This window comes from Hemiscyllium ocellatum, chromosome 9 (genome assembly GCF_020745735.1).
Source record: "Hemiscyllium ocellatum isolate sHemOce1 chromosome 9, sHemOce1.pat.X.cur, whole genome shotgun sequence".
Classification (NCBI taxonomy): Eukaryota; Metazoa; Chordata; class Chondrichthyes; order Orectolobiformes; family Hemiscylliidae; genus Hemiscyllium; species Hemiscyllium ocellatum.
The window spans coordinates 72792999-72817487 of NC_083409.1; the positions used below are offsets into that span (position 1 = coordinate 72792999).

The 24489-nt window shown below is 40.2% G+C and overlaps 1 protein-coding gene across 2 annotated transcripts in view; it reads left to right on the forward strand.

Annotated features, from left to right (window-relative positions):
* The window catches only part of osbpl9 (oxysterol binding protein-like 9), a 227033-nt gene that overhangs the window by 59473 nt on the left and 143071 nt on the right, over positions 1–24489 (forward strand). For both annotated transcript variants that reach the window (XM_060830452.1, XM_060830453.1), the window contains exon 3: positions 10365–10443. In XM_060830452.1, the coding sequence (XP_060686435.1) occupies positions 10365–10443 (79 nt within the window). The remainder of the gene's footprint in view (positions 1–10364; positions 10444–24489) is intronic.

A 24489-nucleotide genomic window follows, 5' to 3' on the forward strand; every position in this document is an offset into this window, starting at 1 on the left:
CACCTTCAATATGCTCAAATGGTGGAGACTGGTATAATTACAATGTTTAAAAGCCTCTGGATGGGTATATGAATAGGAAGGATTGATAGGGATATGGGCCAAGTGTCGACAAATGGGACTACTTTAATTTAGGATATCTCATCATCATGGACGAAATGGACAAAAAGGTCTGTTTCTGCGCTGTACATCTCTTTGACTCTGTGTGGTGAAATTTTCTCTCCTTGTCATAATAATATTAGCAAATAGAAACTTTAACATATTAAGTGAGCAATTGCCAATCTTTGCCAATCGATTGTTATCCAGTGAGATGATTACTAAAGCAAGATGCATTGCAACTTGGAAATTTGGATGGCTTGCTTAATAAACATGTATTTTTCCTTTCAATCATCATCATTTTTGTCATCCTCTTTTCAGCTTTATTGCTTTCCTTTTTGTTCTTAAAGTTCCCTGTTCCTTGCTTTTGTCCTAGTTTAGAAAGTTAGCAATATACTGTCCTTCCCACTTCTGATGTCACTAACATGAACATAAACCCTGCTTTGCTCTCTACAGATGCTGTCTGATGTTCTGAGTATATCCACTATTTTATCTATCTTAATAAATAATTTGTTTTGCAGTTTATCGCTATACACATGAAGAAAACAGGCTTTGCCTGTTGTCTTTTAAAATATTATGCTCCAATAAATCTGTTAATTTTTAAAATCTTTCTTTAGTTTGAAAAGCATTGAGTTGACAGCAAGCTAACCAGTACTAATCCATCCAAGGATGAAGTGAAGTCCTCATGTTCAGGTGTTCTGCGCAATCAGGTTCAGCTCTCAGTATCAAGCTTTGCATAAAAATGCAGCGCTCAATCCCAGACTGCAAAAGAATATATTAGTTAGATTAGGGATAAAAGCAGAAATTGTCGGAAAAACTCATCAGGTCTGGCAGCATCTGTGGAGAGAAGCAAGTTTTGAATCCAGTGACCCTTGTCAACAATGCTAGTAGCGAGGGATAGGGTAGTAATCATGTTAAAAGGAGGGGGGTGGTAATGGTGATGGTTAAGGAGTGATCAGATAGGCTAAGATGGCGCCCCAAGAAAGAAGTAGGTGAAGATGTGTTGGCTGTGCTGAGAGTGATCAAAATTAAACTCCATTTGCCAATGTGAGTCGTGCATTTTGCTAAAAGAAACAAAGACTGCATGTACACAATTAAAAGTAGGACTTTGGGCAGTGTTATAGAACAGAGAGACCTAGGAGTTCAGGTATGTAATTCTTTTAAATTTTTATCAGATGTAGGTAGTGTGGTTAAGTAGCTATAAAGGAGTTGGGACTCTTTGCTGAGAATATACAGAACATTGGTGGGGCCTCTCCTGGAGTACAGTTCTGATTTCCCTGTTATAGGAAGGAGGGGATTCAGCTGGAGGGGGTTCAGAAAACATTTACGAGGATGTTACCATATGTAAGATTTGTGTTATAAAGAAGGGTTGGGATTTCTTCACTGGGGTAGAGAAGTTTGAAAAGTAACCTTACTTCAGTCTATAAAATAATAAGGAGTATAGTAAGGCAAATGGCAGGTGTCTTTTCCCTTGGGTGGGGAATTTCAAGGCTAGGGGGCATATTTTTAAGGTGAGAGAAGAAAGATTTTAAAAAAGAAGGGGGTGACTTTTTTTTGAGCAGTCTGGTTCGTATGTGGAATGAACTTTCAGAGCAAGTGGTGGATACAGATACAGGTATAATGTTTAAAAGACACTTAAATGAGTACATGAATAAAACATGTTTTGGAGGGATATGGGCTAAATGCAGGCAGGTAGGGCTAGTTTAGTTTGGGATTATTGTCGACCTGGACTGGTTGGACCGAAAATTCTGTTTACATATTGTATGATTCTATAACTTTGTAAAAGCAGTCCATGTCATGACAAGGCCTGGTGTGTGGGGATGTGTTAAGGACTTCGAAGAAGGTTTGACGTTTGAAAATAATTGACCAATATTGAGTCTGAAGATGGGTGAGGAAAGTGTGTCTTGCGATGGTATCTCGCTGGAGGCAGCAGAAATGGTGGCTTCTGAACGTTTGGATGTGCCTGTTGGGATGGAAAGTGTGGGATGAAGAACCTTTTTTAGGTGTTGCAGGAGAGAAGAGAAGGTGTGAAGGCAGAAGTGCAGAAAATGGATCAGACATGGCTAAGAGCCCTGTCAACCCTGGTGGCAGGACTCCTCAGCTGAGGAAAAAAGTGAACATATCTTAAAAACCCAACCCCCCACCACCACCATCACCACCACCACCCTGAAAGATGGCATCAACAAAACAGGTGTGATGGTAATAGAGAATGGAGGAGACTGGAATGGAACCTTTTACATCCTCATACCTGGACTTTACAGGAAATAAGGTAACCATGGGAGTTGATGGGTTTGTGGTACATATTGATAGCCAACCTATTCTTGAGAAATGGAAGCAGAGATATCAAGCAAGACAGAGGAGGAATCTGAATTGGACCAGTGAAGGTGAGAGCAAGGTGGAAATTGAAAATTTTTCCACTTCTGAACAAGACGGGAAGCAGCACCGATGATGTCATAGATGTACAGGAGAAAGAGTTGTGGGGAGGGACCCGATTAGGATTGGAGCATAACTGGGGTCCATGGCCACACCTTTTGATCTGTAGGAAGTTGGAGGAGTTCAAGGAGAAGTTATTCAGAGGATGAGCTCAGCCAAGCAGAGGAGGGTGATGGTGGATGGAGCCAGATTTTTCCAGGAAGGTTAGGAGAGCACTGAGACCATACTGATTGGGGATGGATGTGTGGAGGATTTGCATGTCCATGGTGAAGAGGCAGCTGGTGCCTGTGAACCGGAAATTCTGAAACTGATATGAAACGTCAAAAGAATCCTGGATCTAAGCAGGAAGGGACTGGAGAAGGGAGAAAAAAATTGTCAAGGTAGGAAGAGTGAAATACTTTGGGACAGGAGCAGGCAGAATCAATGGTTCTGCCTGGGCAGTACTGTTTGTGGATTTTAGGAAGAAGATACAAGTGGTAGAAATGATCCGAAGCTTCTAGTTTCCTGCCATTTCAACATACCACTGTGTTGCCTGGTTAACATTTCTGTCTCGGGCCTGCTGCAGTGCTCTGACAAGGATCAGAGCAAGCTGGAAGAACAGCATCTCATTTTCTGTATGGGAACTTTCCAACCCTTCACTTGATATCAAGTTCAACAATTTCAGAACCTTGAATATCTTTTTCCATGTCTTCTAACCACCCCTCATGTCCTATCATGACATGGAATGCTTTCAGCATTGCCAACCCATTTTAATTTACTTTTGGTTCCCATTATTGATGTTGCTTTCTCATAAGGTCATAGAGTCATAGAAATGTACAGCATGGAAATAGACCCTTCGGGCCAACCCGGCTCATGAGCATATGATCATCCACCAGTCTTCCTTTCCCAACTGTTGTTCACTCGCGCTCTCTCTCGCTCTGGATTACATTTCTGCCTAATCTGCTCATTCTACCACACCCCATCTTCAGCATAAATGCCACCTTTTCCTATGACATAGATTTAAGGTGAGAGGGGAAAGATTTAAATGGAGTAACTTTTTCATGCGGAGGTTGGTGAATGTATGGAATGAGCTACCAGAGGAAATGGTGGAGGCTAGTATAATTTCACCGTTTAAAAGACATCTGGATGGGTACATGAATGGGGAGGTTTTAGATGGATATGGGTCAAATGCTGACAAATGGGACGAGGTCATATTGGGGTGTCTGGTTGGCACAGATGAATTGGACCGAAGGGTCTGGTTCTGTGCTGTAAGACTCTGATTCTACAAAGCCACTCTCAACAATTACATTCGAAAAGGATTGTTGCTGCCTTCTACAATACCCTTGGAAACTAATTAGTATTAAAGAACTATAATCTTTTCATTGAAAAATTTTAGTGGTGACGTGAAGTTTCAACCTCTATTTCCTTTTGAGTTGTATTTACATATTGCAGGCTTTCAGCTTTCAAAACACAATGTGAAAGTAGTTGCTCAAAGTAATTTTATCTTTGGACACAAAATGTAAGGGTGTTCATTTGATCATTAATAATGTAAAGAATGTCAAGTTCATGGCATTCAATTTTTGCAAATAGGTTGTGATGAATATTTTATATTAGTACTTAAAAGGTTGTTCTTTTTACCCTACTGTTTAACCTTGTGTGACTAATCTGCTTTTATTATTTTATCTTTCTGTTTCCTGTATTTTATTCTTTCGGTTGTGCATAACACTCCAAGTGGACCAGGATAAATGGAATGTAATTTGTTCCAGTGCAGTTTTATCAAAGCCAACAGATTAATTTTTTGAGCGCAAACATTGCACATATATGTTTGTTAACATTACACATATTGCATAATCTGTTTATTCAGTTTGAGGTATGGTGTATTTCATAATTGCCCTTGAGAAGGTTATAGTGAGCTATCTCCTTGAAACGTTGCAATCCATGTGTTGTTGATACATCTACCATAAGGTGGCAGTTCCATAATCTTTATCCAGCGTTAGTGTAGGAATGTCAATACAGTTCCAAAGGAGGATGATGAGTGGTATGTAGGAAAACCTTTCGCAATTGAGTGTATTCCCCCGCTAGAACTATCCTTGTTGTTCTAGATGATAGTGGTCTTGTGTTTGGAAGATGTTGTTGAAGGAGCTTTGGTGTATTTCTGCAGTGTACGTTGTAGTTACTACAGTGTGTCAGTGGTGAAGGGACTGGATGTTTGTCAATGTGGTCTAGATTAGAGTAGTATTGGAAAAGCACAGCAGGTCAGGCAGCATCCGAGGCGCAGCCCAATCAAGTGGGCTGTTTTTGACCTGGATGTTGTCAAGCTTTTTTAGTGTTGTTGGAGCTGCACTCTTCCAGGCAAATGGGAAGTATTGCAGCACACTTCTGACTTTGTGCCTTTGTAGATGGTGAATGGGCTTTGTAGAATCAGGTGGTGAATAATTCACCACCAAATTCCCAGTCTCTGATCTGCTGTAATCACAGCAGTTTTTTTTTGTCTATTCCAGTTCAATTTCTATTTAAATGGTAACTGCATGGATGTTAATGGTGGGGATTCAGCAATGGTCATTGTAGTCAATGCCAAGTGGCGATGGACAGATTGTGTTGTTGAAGATGGTCATTGTCTGCACTTGTGTGGTGCGGCTGTTACCACAGTTGTCAGCCAAAATCTGGATATTGTCCAGGTCTTGCTGCTTCTGGAAATGAACATCTCCACTTCTGATGTTATGATTAAGGCAAGGTAAGTGATGAAGTAGCTGAAGATTATTGGACCTAGGACATTACCCTGAGGAACTCTACACAGATGTCCTGGAGCTCAACAACCAGAACTATCTTTCAGTTATGACTCAAACTGGCAGAGAATATTTCCTGATTCCCATTTACTCAGAATTTGGCCACAGTTGTTTGATGTTAAATGTGGGCTTAATGTCTTTGGCTGTCATTCTTGTCTCCTTTTGTGGAGTTCAACTCTTTTGTCTATAATTGATCCGACAATGTCATGAAGCCTGGAGCTGAGTAGGTATCACCAGACCCAAACTGTGCAACAGTGCTCAGATTACTGCTAAGCAAGGGCTGCTTGTCTCGCCTTTTAAGATTTACCTATAATATCCAACTCTGATACTTACCTGTTAATATCAAAATTATTTATATAGTATTTTTCATAAAATGGAACTTCCCACAGTACTGCACAGGAGCACTGTTTTTGAATTTAAAAAAAAATCGCATGACAAAATCTGGGCTGAAGGGATCGTTATTATAAAGTGTCTTAAAGCATTGTGAAGTTGAAGGCAGGTTATAGTCCAACAGGCTTATTTGGAAGCACGAGCTTTTGGCGCACTGCTCCTTCATCAGGTGGTTGTGGAGTATACAATCTTAAGACACAGAATTTATAGCAAGAGTTTACAGTGTGATGTAACTGAAATAATACGTTGAAAAAGACCTGGATTGTTTGTTAAATCTCTCATCTTTTTAGAATGACCATATTGGTTTCAGTTCTTTCATATGAAACTTTGTTAAAGTTAAATTCTCAAGTGAACTTTAACAATTGATGCCATGTCAGTTCAGATAATGCTTCGAAGGTGTGAAGTGCCCTGTGTGAGGCTGTCTGTGTCTCAATGTTCAGACTGATGCTACCTTTAAAAAAGTGATTTACAGAAACTTACAGGGATTGATGCAATTCCTTAAGAACAAATTCACCCCACAAACTTATACCCCCCCCCCTCCCCAAACACACACAAGTGTGTGTGTGTGTGTGTGTGTGTGTGTTTGTACACACACTGCAGTCGATCACCTGTAGTGTGACATGAACCTAAGGTTGAGGCCATCCCCTTCGGTACTAAACTTGGCTATCAGCCTCTTCTTGGCCATTTTGTGCTGTTGCCTATCCTGAAGTCAGCCTTCAAGGATGGTCACCCGAATGTCTGAGGCTGAATGGGCCAGACCACTAAAGCGCCTTCCAACTGGGAGGGACCACCCTAGCTGTTGATTGTTGTGTGGTGTCCATTTATCCGTTGCCATAGCCTCTATTCGATCTTGCCAATGTCCCATGCCTCAGGGTGTCCTTGCCTGCAGTGTATGAGATAGACAACTGTGGTATTGTTGGCTTCAGTTTTGCTCATGTCCCATATTTGAGTGACTTTGGCAGTCATTTGACATGCAGCCCAAGGACAGTTGACTTTTTGACTTGCACAGTTTATATGTACTGTGATGGTGGAATCATTACTAGTTGACATTTCCCCAGTTATGATAAGAACGATTGCAAAACATACTTCAAATAGTGTGGTCTCCTTATGAGATAGTTAGGGTCAGATTCTCATTCATATACTACAATAAATCCAGCATCAAAAACAGAATAAGAAATAACCGATTGTTCTGATGACAAGTTGGAAAAGGTGCAAGACAAATAACTTGTACCTTTAATTAACCAAGATGTGGAGGTGCCGGTGTTGGGCTGGGGTGGACAAAGTTTAAAAGTCACGCACCAATAATGGATGCATTGTAAGAGTGACCTTGATTATATATTGATGAATAGAACAAAACTTTTTCAAGACTTGCTTTCGAGTAATTGTCATCCTGAATAGTTTTAGCTTGCTCTAGGTGAGAGAATTGCCAGTACTTGTGGTGCAGCCTGCAGAAAGATGAGGATCAATTTATAAATGTTAATTATTGATTAGTTCTCAATTCTGATTTTGCGCATATGCTTAGGCTGGTACTGTAACATGTAAAGAAGACCGCAATGCCAATGACCAAAATGCATCCCTCTTCCCTAAATCTTGTGTCTAATGTATGATTATGTTAAGTTATACACCGTGTCAACCTTTGGTCAGATGTCATGCACTGAGTCAGAGTCATACAGCACCGAAACAGGCCCTTCAGTCCAAATTGTCCATGCCAACCAAATTTCCCAAAATAAACTAGTTCTACCTGCCTGCATTTGCTCATTTTGAAGTCTCGTGTTTGTGGACTGAAGCCACATTCTAAAAGTTGAAGTATGACATTTATCTGCTACTAAAGTGCAACATTGAGGTATGTTCTATCGTTAGAGGTGTTATTGCTTTCCAAAAAGGTGTCAACAATGCCAACCCACCCCACTGGGACTGTCTATATTTTCCAGTCTGGCAGTTAAACATACTATTGTCCTCGAATTCTGATCATGTAATCTGAACCATCAACATTCTCTCTCCCCCAGCGCTCCATCTTCCTCACTATCACACACCCACATCACTATTGCCTGATGTTATGTGATCTCCAGCAATTTTTGTCTTCAACCAATGCCTTGCCTATTCTATAAAGTAAATGTATATGTTCCAATAGATGCCTTTAGAGAAGCATAGAAGAATGTTCCTGATATCCTAATCAACACTTATCCCTCAACCAGTACCCAATACGGATGATTTGACAATTTAACTTGACATGGGTCGCTGCTTCGTAACAATGGTTGGCATTTGTATCTAGATTACATTAGGAACCCTGAGATTGTGCAAGGTCCGGTACCAACTCTTCATCCCTTCCCTATATTCATATCGTGTCAACTCCTGGCTTGATTTCTTCAGTACCTATCTCGTTGCCTTGCAATGAGTAAGTTCCATTTCCTCCAGTTTTCTGTCACTACAGTCCTTACTGACACCAACAATACCAGAATGAAATACTGAAGCTGTTTTATATGAAAGTTTTAGCAAAATGGAGTTTGTTAATTTGTTACAATTTAATGGAAAAATGTGGTTGTATAGTAGCATCAAATGGAAGGTTATGAAGGAGAATACTTAGGCTGATTGGCAAACAAACAAAAATGTTATTTGGAGAATTGGCTAATGGGCAGGAAACAGCGAGAGGGATAAAGGTTCTTTTTCAGGTTGGCGCCATGTAACCAGTGGGGTTCTACAGGGGTCAGTGCTGGGACTGCATTTGTTTGAAATATATACAGGTATTAGTGACTTGGAGAATGGGAACAGTTTACACAAAAATAAGTGCAAAGGGAAGTTGCAAGGATGTAAGCAGTTCATAGAGAGGTATTGATCAGTTAGGTGAGAGGCAAAATGTTGGCAAATGGAGTATAATATAGAAAAATGTGAGGGAGGAAAACAGAAGCCTTGTTAAAATGGGGAAAAAACTGCAGAAAGCTGTGATACAATGGGACTTGGGAGTACTTGTGCGTGAAACACAAAGCTAGCATATGGCTGAAGCAGGCAATCAAACAGGCTAATGGAATGTCGACCCTTATTTCAAGAGATTTGGAGTATAAGAGTAAGCGAGTCTGAATGCAACTGTACAATGTGCTGGTGAGTCTACATCTGCAGCATTGAGAGCAGATTTGGTCCCCCTTTTTAAGGAAATATAGTATTTATTTGGAGGCATTGCAGAGAATGTTCATGAGGATGATTCCTGGTATGGAGTGATTGTCTTATAAGCAAGAGTTAAACAGGTTGGAACTCTACTCACTGGAATTTAGGAGAATGAGAGGTGATTGCATTGAAACATATACGATTTGTAAAGGGGCTAGTTAAATGTTCAGAGTATATTTCCCCTCCATGGGAAAGTCTTTACAGGGAATAGTCTCCAAATAAAGGGGGCTAATTTAAGACTGAAAAGAGGGAGAATTTCTTCTGAAGATTGTGAATCTTTGGAATTCCTTGCCATAGAGAACAATGGGGACAGATGTATGTTTAAGGCTGAGGTTGATTCTTGATCAGCTGGGGAATCAAAGGTTACGAGGAAAACGGGTGTGAGGAATGTCACATCAACCATGATCCTATTGAAAGGTGGAGCAGGCTTGAGGGGCTAAATGGCCTACTCCTTTTCATATTTCTTGTGGTCTTATTAACATGAAAAGAAATCCATCCTGTGTGTGGTAAGAATGTGGAATGCATTGGCCTAGAACATTGAGGAAGGAGAATCAATTGTCACTTGCAAAAGGGAGTTGGATAATGGGCTGAAGAAAGAAGATTTCCAGGGGTTCAAGGAAAACATGGGAGTGGGACTAAATGAATTGTTCTTGTAGAGGTCCTGTATAGAGACATTTGGACAAACATTCTTCTATATTATAACCATTCTATAAAAGTAAATGTAATAACAGAAGTGAATTTTGAGGACGAAGACCCTTTTGCAAAATTTCTCAGTTGATCCAAAATATTTTCTAGACTTTCCTTTGCAGTCTGATGTGCTGAGTGTTTAATGCATTTTCTGTTATTTCAATGAGTTATGTATTTTCTTATTAGCCAGAAGAACAAAATTTAAATAAATGTCCTCTTTCATGGTAGACTGACGTAAGTCATTTTTGACAAACTTTGTCAATGGAAACAGCCATTTTTTATGTAAGAAATAATCACTTCAGCTCCTCTAAAGCTCTCGATTTTGAACTTGATCAGATGTCTGTTTGAACATATTGAAAACGTAACAAAAATAATTTTATGCCTAGTGAGGCTTTCTGGCTTTTGGCAAATTTTCAGTTTGATTCCTTTTGTTGTATCTGAAAGCAAACGTGCTCAACTATAACTGCAGTAGTACTGCTCAGGAACTGCTTAGCTTTTTATTTTAGATTTATATTTGATATGCACTGATTTATCATTGATCTTATTCGGGGTGGAGCATGCATGTAAGACGTGGGCATGGTATTGCTGAATTATTTTAGCTTTGCTGATGAATTATTTATTCTACCCCATTCTTCTGTAAGAGCAGCATGCGTGTATGAATATTTCTGCTTTTGAATTTTGATCCAGTCTCTCAGGCAGAGTTTCTGCACGTGAACCTGATATACTCTGCAGTATTTGGTATCTCCCTCGCCTTTTTCTAAGTTGCTCACATTCCAGTGCAGTAGGTTGATGATGTCACTGCTTATTCATGAGGCCTTTGATCTCCTTGTTTCATAGGGAGCTGTGATTGGTATAGACGATGAGGATGACAGCACCTTCACAGTCACAGTGGATCAGAAGACATTCCATTTTCAAGGTGAGAACTAGAGATTCTGACTTGGATTTACGAGGACGCAAGGAGCACTCTGATTGCAGAGAGATTGGATGAAAACTGATGCTTGGCATTTTGTGTGTGGATAGAAATTTTGTCAGTATTTGTGAGGCACCTATCAGACTGAGTTGAACATTCTGGATCTTGATTTGCAGGTTAGAACTGTGGGTGTTTGACTACACTGGATTAAAAACATATTAAAGAAAGGATCATTTTCACCAGGATTTGGATGCTATATAAAATAAAGGATAAGTTATAAAGGGAAAAGAATGCTCATTATCTGTTTGCAATCGTCTGAACTGCTGGGTCTTTTAACTGCTGCTCTGCAGTGTGAGGACTGTGGCAACACAGGCAGGACAGCAACTGAGCCAAGCAGGGTTGTGTCTCTACTTAGACTGCAGATGTGCATGAACAGGAAAGCTGAAAGCAGCATTTGGCTTTAAGGTGGAGCCTTATGTCCTACAACCAAACAGTTTCTTCCATCTGCATTATTTGTATCTTCTCTCCTTCATTTCCTTGCCATCATTGCTTTTTCTTACTGATCTATAATGCTAATTTGATCAGCTATTGCCATGTTTCGCCACTGTATGCTGTGGTTCTCCGGTAGGAAGGGTAAGGCATTGTCATTCCAATTTTCTGTTATCACTTGTGATTGTGAAGCCATCATTCAATGTTTCCATTAAAAATACCAGGGTGTTTTGGGCTCCAAGAATAAGCCAAGGAAAACTCTGAAGGGGAAAAAAAGGTTGAGAATGGTTTATGTAATTGAGAAAACTGCAGTGAATATACATTGCTTCCTGGTAAGTAAATAATTTGTGTCAGTTTTGCTTTTTAAATATAATCTGCACTCGTCACTTGCTTTAAGAAATGTAAACTTTTACTGTTTGATGCTATAGATATTGTTATTGTACAGATTATTCACCTGAGCAAATAACTGAGCACCCAATGTACTTTGTAATTGAATGAAAAAACTCTAATGATTGTTCACAAGAACCAAAATAACCATGTTTTATACCTGAAAAAAAGGTTATCTGAACTTCTTTGTACATAACATCTGTCTTTTTCAAATACTAGTATGAGGGTATGTAAGTTAATATTTTGGGACCACATCATGTGTTTGAATTGAACGCTCCAATGTTGAATGAACCTTGCCATGAAAAGGCCACTTGAAAGTTGGAGCTGCAGTAGGAATTGTTCTGGTGTTTCAATCATCAATGAAGTGCCCAGCAAAATTCCATTTTTAAGTGTTTTGTTTTTGCTGTCCTGAGTACAGGTATTGAGGTGCAAATTTAGGTCAATAAATACAGTAATATGGTGTCTCACTACATTATGTTTTTTAATGTTATTCTTAGAATCAATAGCATTAAGAACAGGTACAACCTGAACAGTGAGGATCATAGTGTTAAATCTCCAGGCAACATAGTGTGGCTGATGGAATGGTTAGACAAGATGGCAGGCAGATTAGTTAGAAGAATTGAAGTGATTCATTTTAATGGGAAGAACAAAAGCCAATGTAAACTACAAGGAATGTTTGAGCAGAGTAAGCTGGAAGTTTGTAGGCACAAGTCATTAAAGGGCAGAATCAGAAAAGGTAAATGGAACATATGATGTCATGAGCTTTGTAAAATAAAGGAATAATGTACAAAAGCAAGGATGTGATAAGTGTGTACAAAAAATTGACTTAACCTTAACTCTACCACATTTCTGCTGGTGAGTATGAAGGCAGGAGAGCTTGTAAAATTGATCAGATAGCATGTGAATTTATCCTTCAGAGGCCAGCATCCCATCACCAATCACCTTTTATTTACAAATGCCTAGCCTTTGACAAAAGCACTGAGTCAGGCAGTCAGAGCACAATATCCCTGACATTCATTCTTTTATGTCAGCCAGATCTCCCTGATTGTACCAGATTAACAGCCCCAGTCAGAAAACGCACTCTATAATGTTCAGCTGGCTGACGACATGACACTCATTGTAGCAGGCCTAGTCTCTCCCCATTCTGAAGTCTTACAGAGGACAGGGATTACTGTTCTTAGTGAAGATTCAGAAAAGATTTGATGTAGGTGACGATTCACAAGACAATACCAGAATTACAAGGTTGTTAGTTTCAAAAAAGACTGAATTCACTGAGTTCTTTTCTCCACAACAGGTAAGGCTGAAGGGGTGATGTTATAGATTGTTTTATATTAATAAAGGATTCGATAACATTGATATGCATACCTGAAATTATGTTAACCGTTTTGGTCGTTTTATCAAATCAAAAGTTGGAAATATAAGGCTGTTAATAATTAATCTCGTGGAGAATACTACTTTACTTGGAGTGCTAAGAATCTGGAACATAAGGAGTAGTTGAGACAAATAGCATGGATGTATTTAGAAGCAGAAATCAGCCAATCAGCCTCTCATTGCTAACAGGTTTTGTGTGGTGATTTAATTATTGCTTTGCTGAATCATTCAATTTACCCACCTTTTGTGTCATGTCCATTAATCATAAGCTTTGATTAGACATGACTGGATAACAATCAGGAATGCGAAACAAAACCATTCTGTCGTGGGTCATCTAAGTTTGCTTTCAGTTTCCTGTTTCAGGTTGAATTGTATAGAGTAATAGAACACTTGGAAGATACAATTTGCAAAGCTTGTTTGCAACTCCAGTCTTAACATTGAAGTATCGTGCAGTTATCTATCAATGGCATTTGTAGCAAAGTCCAGTTCTTTTTAAAAATGTTTGACTGTTTGAGTTTCTAAATTTTCTTTTGTTGCGGTAAATTGGGAAAGAGGATATTGACCAAAACTTCAAGAAAAGTCATGGCATCATAATACAGTTGTTGTTGATGTTTAAGTTGACCAATAGGTTTAAGGGGTGAAGACATAATCATTAGTATGAACCTGAACTCATTGACTGGGAACACTATAGTACGAGTACTATTGACTGGGAACACTACACTATAGTACGAGTACTACAAGGTGGGTCAGTTTTTGTCCAGTGTGTGCAGGAGGGCTTCCTGACACAGTATGTTGGCACCAACAAGGGGCAAAACCACATTAGATTTGGTACTGGGTAATGAGCCCGGCCAGGTGTTAGACTTGGAAGTAGGTGAGCACTTTGGTGATAGCGATCACAATTCTGTTATTTTTACTTTAGTGATAGAAAGGGATAGGTGTATACCAGTGGGCCAGAGTTACAGCTGCGATGCAATTAGGCAAGATTTAGAAATAATAGGATGGGGAACGAAATGCAGGGGATGGGCACGTTAGAAATGTGGAGCTTATTCAAGGAAAAAGCTTCTGTGTGTCCTAGATATGTATGTACCTATTAGGCAGGGAGGAAGCTGTAGAACGCAGGACCTTGGTTTACGAAGGAAGTGGAATCGCTGGTCAAGAGGAAGAAGAAGGCTTATGATGGGATGAGATGTGAAGGCTCAGTTAGGGTGCAAGGTAGCCAGGAAAGACCTAAAGAGAGAGTTCAAAAGAGCCAGGAGGAGACATGAGAAATTGTTGGCGGATAGGATCAGGGTAAACCCTAAGGCTTTCTATAGGTGTTTAAGGAATAAAAGAATGATGAGAGTAAGATTAGGGCCAATTAAGGATAATAGTGGGAAGTTGTCTGTGGAGTCAGAAGAGACAGGGGAAGCACTTAATGAATATTTTTCAACAGTATTCACTCTAGAAAACAACAATGTTGTTGAGGAGAATACTGAGATACAGGCTCCTAGACTAGGTGGGATTGAGGGGCACAAGGTAGAGGTATTAGAAATCCTGCAGAGAAATCCTGAAAATAGATAAGTCCCCTGGGCCGGATGGTATTTATCCTAGGATCCACTGGGAAGCCAGGGAGGAGATTGCTGAGCCTCTGGCATTGATCTTTAAATCGTTATTGTCTACAGGAATAGTGCCAGAAGACTGGAGGATAGCAAATTTGGTTCCCCTGTTCAAGGAGGGGAGTAGAGACAACCCAGGTAATTATCCTGTTTTTGAACTGCTGCAGTTCATATGCTATACTTAAACCTATGTTGCTGTTAGTAGGGTATTCCAGTACTTTGACCAACTGACAGTCAAGGAATGATGCTATGGTTCCAAGTCAGGGTAATCTCTCTTTTCCAACATTTCTTGAGGGGAATGTGCAGGTGGTAATGTTTCCATGCATCCCCTCCAAGTCCCCCACTATTGCTGGGTCAAAATCCTGGAATTCTGTACCTAAGAGCATTGTTGGTCAACCCACAGCATGTGGATTGGAGCAGTTCAAAAAGGCAGCATCCACCACCACCTTCAGGGCAACTAGGAAGAGGCATGAAATGCTGGCCCATGAGTGAATTTAAAAAAAAAACTGTTGCTCCTGTCCTTTTTAGATGTTGTGGATTTTGAGAGATGCTGTCAAAGGAGCCTTGTTGAGTTGCTCGTTGCATCTTTGCAGATGGGCACATTTCTACCACAGCATTGGTGATGAAGGAGTGAATGTTGAAGATGTTGGACAGGATGCCACCCAAGAAGGTTACTTTTTCTTGAGTAGTGTCAGTTTTCTTGAGTATTGCTGGAACTGCAGTCATCTGGGCAAGTGGAGAATATTCTATCACTCCTGACTTCCATTGTAGATGATGGACAGATTTTGTGAAGTCCAGAGATGAGTTTACTCATAAATTGCATACATCTGACCTGCTTTATTATGTACAGTATTTATATGGCTGGTCCAGTTCAGCTATTGGTCAATTGTAATTTTGTGGGTTGGGGTTTCAGTGATGATAATGTCATTGAATGTCAAGAGGGTGAAGCTTAGATTGTCCCTTGTTGGATATAGTTCCTGTATGGCACTTGTGAAATAAGAATATTGATTGTTACCTATAACCCCGAGTGTGAATGTTATCTATATCTTTCTATATGTAGGCATGGACTGCTTCAGTATCTATGAGATCTCAACAGGTGCTGAATAGAATCAAGGGTTCCCACCAGGCCTTATGATGGAAGAAATGTCATTGATGAATTAGCTGATGATGGTTATGTCTAGGTAGCTACTCTGAGGAACTCGTGTCATGATGCCCTAGGACTTAAATGATTGGCGTTCGACAACTGTAGCCATTTTCTTTTGCACTCGATCCAATAGAGAGTTTTCATAATTCCCAATTGGCTTCATGTCTGTTAGAGGTGAAAAGTGTGGTGCTGGAAAAGCACAGCAGGTCAGGCAGCATTTGAGGAGCAGGAGAATCAACATTTCTAGTATTAGCCAGTCAATTTTGTTAGATCTTCTTGATGCAGCACTCGATCAAAACCTGAGGGTGAGGTGGAGAATTAAAATGACAGGGCCCAGATGCTTGGGAGTTATGCTTCCATTTCTAGTGGAAGTATTCTGCAAAGTGACCGCCCAGTCTGTATTTTGTCTCTACAATGTCGAGGAGACCACATCTTGAGTAGCAAATAGAGAAGATTATATTGAAAGAAGTTCTTATTGTATATATGCGAATTATTGCTTCACTCATATGGAACGTTTTGGGATAGTGGATGGTGGGATAAGAGGCAAAATACTTGGTGTTATTTCTGCATTTTCTATGAGGAGTGCTGTGGAAGGGTACAGGGTGTTGTGAAGACAGGGTGTTGTGGTGTTGAGTAGAGGACCAGGGCATCATGGAGGAAATGCTCTCTTGAGGAAGGGAACAATGTATTTGTTGGTGGCATCGGGTTGAAGATATGTGATGACATTATCAATTGAATATGGTGCTTGATAGGATGGAAGCTGAGTACAAGGGTGATCTGTCGGTTTTCTGGGAGGGAGAGAAAGCGTTGAGTGAAGAAGTTTGGGAAATTTGGTAAACATGGTTGGTGACCATGTCCACAGAGCAGAAAGAAAAAGGGCATCTCAAAGCTCTGTTTTGAAATCTGTTTTCATTGGAATTTATGCAATGTTGAAGAATGGTCTAGGACGATCAAGTCTGATATTTTAGATGTTTTTAGCTAAAGCATAAAGCCTGATTGTTCACAAAATGAAAAAGAAGTAAAGAATTACGTCTTAACCAAGTGATATAACTTTATTCAAATGTTATGATCCCCAACCACTAAATCACAAAATCTTGGTTTAAATTGATTACCAGAATTTTCAAATCCCCTTGAGAAAAGTCAGGTGGATTCTTTCCATCATGATTTATGTCAAAGGGACTAGTTCAGAAGATTGTACTGCATGATGATTGTGGGATACGAATGTGAAGAAAGTGCATCCTTAATTCGAATTCCTTCCAACACTGTCCTACCAAGGGCAAGTCTGGATCTGTTAATATTCCTGCACAGTCATACTTGGATGTCTACAGTGTTTGGAGGTGGAAATGAGAAAGGCAGAGTTGCAGTAAAACATTTCCTAAAATAGGAAATGGTAAGTACTGAATACATGAAGGGCAGATATTGAAATAGATGTAAAACGTCAGAATGAAATATTGAAGAAACAATGAGTAGTCAGAAATGAATGAAGGTGATGAAACTTGTAAGACCAGCAATCAAGCGGTATAGACAAGTAATTGATAAGTGAGATATTTAGGAAAAACTATTAGATTAGATTAGATTAGATTAGATTTACAGTGTGGAAACAGGCCCTTCGGCCCAACAAGTCCACACCGACCCGCCGAAGCGCAACCCACCCATACCCCTACATTTACCCCTTTACCTAACACTATGGGCAATTTAGCTTGGCCAATTCACCTGACCCGCACATCTTTGTGACTGTGGGAGGAAACCGGAGCACCCGGAGGAAACCCACGCTGACACGGGGAGAACGTGCAAACTCCACACAGTCAGTCGCCTGAGTCGGGAATTGAACCCGGGTCTACAGGCGCTGTGAGGCAGCAGTGCTAGGCGCTGTGAGGCAGCAGTGCTAACCACTGTGTCACCGTGCCGCCCAAAGGTAAGGTAAGTTCAAAAGAGGTCGGGAAAAGTAAATGAAAAATAAAGCAAAGAAATGAAACCCAGTATTCGGAATGAGTATTTTGGAGAGGATAATTTGAGAAGTCTTGTAAAGGTATTGGTTGGTCCTTGAAATATTTCCCTTCTGACAACTTAAATGTGTGCAGGTAAGACAGAAATCTTAATTCACATGCAAGCCAGAAATAAAATTAATATTTGATCCTTTTATTTGCCCCTGTTTTTATATTGAAGATAAAATGTAACGGGGTGTTATAGATGGAAAAATTTTCAAATGTTTAATCATAAATGGATTTATGATGAAACGGTCCTTGCACATATGACTTATAAAGCTAGTTGCTAGCAGTTTTTAAGAGCAATTGGACCGTGCAGATGTTCGAGTGGACTCTTGCACAAAATAATCCTAAAAGCCTTTGTATTTTTTTTGAACCCATGGTCATGCAAGTTTAGATCAGTTGAAATAAAATTCATGGTTTTGCAGGGTGAAATATCTGAGACAAAAGTAATTCTAAAACCATCTAAAGAGACAATCAGTGTTGAAGAGAACCTGTAGACTGTAAACAAGTGCATTTATGGACTGAAAGGGCGCATTATTTTTCAATGAGATTTGTTTTGCTGGACACAGGCTGTTTAAACTAATAGCTGGCTCTGCTTTGTTTTATTGGCTTAAAAAGCTGAGCTTCCAGGTAGCATCTTAATCCATTTGATAGAGTGGGACAATGGAATTTTAGAAATATGTGAGTAAAATAATATGAAAGTAGAATTTAAACTTGTATTTCATGCTTCAGGGGATTTTAAATATATTGGCTTAGACATTGAGCTGAACAGGTTTGAAGTATCTTTGAATCAGCAGTTCTGCTGGGAGAATATTACTCCTGGTGAACCATACTGGGTTATCACAGTAAGATGATGTCATAACTAAATGAGAAGCACAACATTTGTGAAGCTTGGTTGGCCAGTTGAAATGATGCACAAAATGGAATTTAGTTCTAATATGTCACATTTAAGCACTACACTGAAGCACCTTTAAGTCTAAGATATTGAAAAGGCAAATAAAATATTTTTAAAAATTAACTATGGAAAAATGTGTTTAAGCTTTCTTAAACTTGGATTATCCAAACCAGAAATTAGTTACTTTTGATGAATTTTCTTTTGCCATTCTTCAAAACAGGTATTAAAATGTTGCTGACCTCATAATACTTTTAGTAAGAGAAAAATGGGAAATATTGCCCTTTAGCATTGTTGTTAAAAAGTGCTCCAGCTGCAGAAACATTGCCACTGCTTCCACATAAACCAATGATATTGTGTTTAATAAATATTTTGGGTGAAATTCGACTAAAGGGGATTACTGAAAATAGTTAAATCCTTGAATGTTAAGCAGATAATAATTTCTGTGAAAGAATGTACATATTCTACAGCAGGACTTGCCAAACTGTTTCACAGTGGGGATCGCTAACTAATATTTTGGGATCATGAGTTCTGCAGCAATAGCTACTGTGGAGCTGTAATCAAGTGCTAACACCTCTGATGCCCTTTAAAATATTGGCTTGAAAGCAGCACCACGAGTGACGAAAAAGAGGCACCTGTTATATTGGAAGTTGCATATATTAATACACAGATCTTTATTGTTTGCAGAGAACAGGGATATTTATGTGCATTGTGCTAGTTCCAACTTAAGAAAATAGATGACAACAATTGGCTGGCCCATTTCTCAGGGCAATGCTCTGACCAATGAGGGTCAGCTGCCTGGTTTAAAATTTAAACACATTCTAGCTTTTGATAATCATTCATTACTAATTGGTGCATTCTCCATGGGAATGCCTTTTTCCCCAGAGTCCATTTATCAACCAATCAGCATTATCTTCTCATGCAGTAAAAAATGTTGTTGTTGTTGTTGTTGTTCCCCTTGAATTGGTATTCTTCTGAATTTTCTTTAAGTGCAAGATTAAAAAAAAACTTTGAAAAATGTGTATTTTTCAGTAATACTCCAATTTATTTTGGAGAAATTGAGTTTATAACTTGAAAACACTGAATTATTTTCTTGATCTCCTTTACCTATTTTTTAAAATGCAGTAATTATTGCACTTACTTTTTATTTTGCCTTCTCTGTGTGATTTTAATATTTATTTCCTGCTTCAGTGTCTGTGGCTGGAATTTTCATTAGTGGGTGGCGGTCATGTCCACTGTCCAAAATGTCCAACAAGTCTTGCCTTTGTAGCCCGATTTGATTTCACAATCGTCATTACATCAACTGCCGGCTGTCAGGGCTTCAGCCCTTATAAGGGAAGTTATACCAACCCCCAGCAGCTAACAACCAATCAGTTGGCCAGCAGCCCTTCAGCCTCCATATTGCTGCCAACAGTGGTGAACATTGATCGGACTGTAGTAGGCCAAGACCAGCTTGCTTAAGGGGGCCACTGGTCTTTTATTGCTTTATTATAAATTCAGAAATCCAGGTAATGTTCTGGATACCCAGCTTTGAATCCCTGCCATGGCAGTTGGTGGAATTTCAACTTAATAAAATAAAATATGAAATTAGGAGTCTATCAAGGTCCACGAACTGTTTTCAATTGTTGTAGAAACCTGTCTGTTTCAATAATATCATGTTGGGAAAATGTCTGTCATTCTTGCCCAGTCTGGCCTACATGTGACTCCAGACTCAAAGCAAAATGATTGACTCTGAACTGCCCTCTGGGCATTTAAGAGATAAGGAATAAATGCTGGATTTGCCAGCGATGCCAACATCCCATGAATGAATAGAAAGCCAAAGCATGCAGGAGTCCAGGGACAAATGTGAGATTGTGGCTTGCACAGACCAGTCAGTCAGGTGCTGGTAAGAGCATTGATGTAATATAGGGATGGTCTTTTGGCATGGGTTTCGGGAGAGCTGCGGTGCCTCAAAGGAGGAGGCCACCAGAATACATATGACAATCTTGCCACGTAGCAAAGTGCTCATCATAAATTATCCACAGCCACAAGTAGGAATGCTTGATGCCCTTAATTGGCCAATTAATTAGCATATGACCAGAGGGCTACTACCTACGCAACCAATGGTAAAATGCCTCAGCTACTTTTTAAGGTGACGTTGAATGGATTATGCTTTGTTGCTTTCTTGCTTGGAAAAAGAAGTACGTTGTTAGCAGTCGTCAGTACAAAATCATCTCAACATTCTAAGCAAAGAAAAATTTGTATTTATATTGCATTTATGACAGTGTCAGGATGTACTTTGGAAGTGTAGTCAATTTTTTATGGAAAAAGTGTGGGAGCAACTTTGCGCATGGCAAACTCTTATTGTTGTTAAATAAATATTGGTCAGGTCACACAGGTCATTGTTCTATTACTGAACTGAAAACAAAAAATGCTGGAAATTTGCTCTTTCATTGTTCCCTTTATACTTTTTCAAAATCATGACGTAAGATCTTTTACATTTGAGACTGTAACAGAACATTGAGGCCCCTTCTGGGGTGGTGTGCGCAATTCTGGTTGCCCTGCTCTATGAAGGTTATTATTTAAAATCTGATTGAAGATTTGTAGCTCGGGTATCCGTTGTTGTGGTTCTGCTCGCCGAGCTGGAAGTTTTTGCTGCAAATGTTTCGTTCCCTGGCTAGGGAACATCATCAGTGCTGTTGGAGCCTCGTGTGAAGCGCTGCTTTGATGTTTCTTCTGGTATTTATATTGGTTTGTTCTTGCCGCTTCCAGGTGTCAGTTTCAGCTGCAGTGATTTGTATATGGGGTCCAGGTCGATGTGTCTGTTGATGGATGTTCTTGCCGCTTCCGGGTGTCAGTTTCAGCTGTAGTGGTTTGTATATGGGGTCCAGGTCAATGTGTCTGTTGATGGAGTTTGGGGATGAATGCCATGCTTCTAGGAATTCTCTGGCTGTTCTCTGTCTGGCTTGTCCTATGATAGTGGTGTTTTCCCAGTCAAATTCATGTTGCTGGTTGTCTGAGTGTATGGCTACTAGAGATAGCTGGTCGTGTCGTTTTGTGGCTAGCTGATGTTCATAGATGCGGATTGTTAGCTGTCTTCTTGTTTGTCCTATATAGTGTTTTGTGCAGTCCTTGCATGGTATTTTGTAAACTACGTTAGTTTGGCTCATGCTGGGTATTGGGTCCTTTGTTCTAGTGAGTTGTTGTCTGAGCGTGGATGTTGGCTTGTGTGCTGTTATGAGTCCTAAGGGCCGCAGTAGTCTGGCTGTCAGTTCTGAGACGCTCCTGACGTATGGTAGAGTGGCTAGTCCTTTTGGTTGTGGCATGTCCTCGTTCCTCGGTCTATCTCTTAGGCATCTGGTGATAAAGTTGCGTGGGTATCCGTTTTTGGCGAATACCTTGTGTAGATGTTCCTCTTCCTCTTTTCGCAGTTCTGGTGTACTGCAGTGTGTTGTGGCCCTTTTGAATAGTGTCCTGATGCAGCTTCGTTTGTGTGTGTTGGGGTGGTTACTTTCATAGTTTAAGACTTGGTCTGTGTGTGTTGGTTTCCTGTGTACCCTTGTGGTGAATTCTCCGTTGGGTGTTCTCTCTACTAACACGTCTAGGAATGGGAGTTGGCTATCCTTTTCCTCTTCTCGTGTGAATCGTATTCCTGTGAGTGTGGCGTTGATGATTCGGTGTGTTTTTTCTATATCTGTGTTTTTGATGATTACAAAGGTGTCATCAACATATCTGATCCAGAGTTTGGGTTGGATTTGTGGTAGGGCTGTATGTTCTAACCTTTGCATAACAACTGCCTCTGCTATGAGTCCCGAGATTGGTGATCCCATGGGTGTTCCGTTGATTTGTTCGTATATCTGATTGTTGAATGTAAAGTGTGTGGTGAGGCACAGGTCCAGTAGTTTAAGTATGCCGTCCTTGTTGATAGGTTCGGCCTCCTGTGTTCTGTTATGTATGTCCAGTAGGTTGGCTATTGTTCCTCTGGCTAGGGTTTTGTCAATTGAAGTGAACAGTGCCGTCACGTCGAATAATACCATGGTTTCTTCTTTGTCTATGTGTGTATTCCTGATGATGTCCAAGAATTCCTGTGTTGATTGTATGGAGTGTTTCAGTTTTTGTTGTAGTTCTTTGGCCAGTTTGTATGCTGGTGTCCCTGGTAGTGATACTATGGGTCTGAGTGGGATGTCTGGTTTGTGTACTTTGGGTAGTCCGTAGAATCTGGGGGTGTTGTTGCTTTCAGGTTTCATTCTTTGCTGGTCCGCTTTGGTTATCTGTCCGTTTTTTTGTAGATTCCTTAGTATGTTGTTTATTCTATTGGTGAGTTGTGGTGTGGGGTTGGAATCCTTCATTTGGTAGGTGTTGGTGTCTGCGAGTAGTTGTTGTGCTTTACTGATGTAGTCTGATTTATCTAGGATGACCGTCATTCTGCCTTTATCTGCCGGTAGTATGATTATGTTTTTGTCATTTTTCAGTGCTTTCAGTGCTTCCCTCTCCTTGGTGTTGAGGTTATGTGTTTGTCGTTTTCTTATCATCATGGGTACTACCGTTTGTCTCACTGTTTGTTGTGTCTCTTCTGTCAGTCCATTGTTCCTGAGTGTGCTTTCTAGTGCTGCTAGGAAGTCTGCTGTGTTGGCATCCCTGTGGTTGTATTTGAGTCCCTTGGCCAGTATAGTTCTTTCCGTGTCTGTGAGCTGTCTGTGGGAGAGGTTTTTAACCCAGTTGTGTGTTGTAGTGTCCTCCTTTTTGTGTGTTAGTTTGTCCATTTTTTCTCTTAGTGCTGTTTTTTTGCGGAGACATCAACAGACACATCGACCTGGACCCCATATACAAATCACTGCAGCTGAAACTGACACCCGGAAGCGGCAAGAACAAACCAATATAAATACCGGAAGAAACATCAAAGCAGCGCTTCACACGAGGCTCCAACAGCACTGATGATGTTCCCTAGCCAGGGAACGAAACGTTTGCAGCAAAAACTTCCAGCTCAGCGAGCAGAACCACAACAACGGATATTATTTAGTTGGAGGGGGTTCAGAAAAGATTTACCAGGATGTTGTTGGGAATGTATGGTTTGAGTTATAAAAATAGGCTGGGATTTTTTTCACCAAAGCATAAGAGATTGAGGGGGTGACCTTACAGAGGCATATAATATCACAAGGGGCATGGATAGGGTGAGTAGCAAAGGTTTTTCACCCCTAGGGTGGAGGAGTTCAAAAGTAGGGGGCATAGTTTTAGAGAATAGACAATAGGTGCAGGAGTAGACCATTCTGCCCTTCGAGCCTGCACCACCATTCAATATGATCATGGCTGATCATGTTTAAGGTGATCATCCTTTAAGGTGAGAAGACTAAAGTTTTTAAAAAGGCCATGAGGGACAACCTTCTTACGCAGAGAGTGGTTAATGTCTGGAATGAACTGCCAGAGGAAGTGGTCAATGTAGGTACAGATAGAACGTTTAAAAGGGATTTTAATGGATCCGTGAACTGGAAGGATTTCAAGGGAAATGGGGCAAACGCAGGCAAGTGGGACGAGTTTAGTTTGAAAACATGGTCATTGTCGATTTGTTGGACTGAAGAGTCTGTTTCCTTGCTCAATGATCCTATGACTTAGTGCTGCACTGCAATGTCCGCCTTCATTTTGTTCTCAAGTCTCTGGACTGCAACTTGAAAGCACACATTTTAAAATGGAGTTGAAAGTGTTATCAACTGATCCGTGATCGACAAGAAAGAAAAATAAGGTATGGGAAAGCAGGCTTGAATAATAGTAAATCTCAGCAGGACACAAAGCATCTATGGAGAAAGAAACAGAGTTGACGTTTCAGGTCGATGAACTTACATTAAATTTTCAGTATAAGCAATATTTTGGTAGTGCCAGGGTAGCCATTCAGTAGTCTAGAACTGGAGTGTTGTAGACAAAAAGACTTGGAGTTAGGCACGTTGTCACTACACCACAAGAGCCCGAGTAAGTGCTATGTATACATACAGTATAAACAGGTATATTTCTAATCAACCTCACCAGCAATGTTTTTATGCACTGGGTCTCTTGGCCCTAGATCTCTAGATGGTGCAATACAAGTGCATTTTCTTTATTTAATGCAGGTGTCCGCATTAAGTGCTTGGAAGAATATATTGGAAAGAATTTGAAGGATGTCTGCATGTGCATTAGAGATTATTGGATGCTGGTATTAGGCAAGACGGCAAGCCTGAA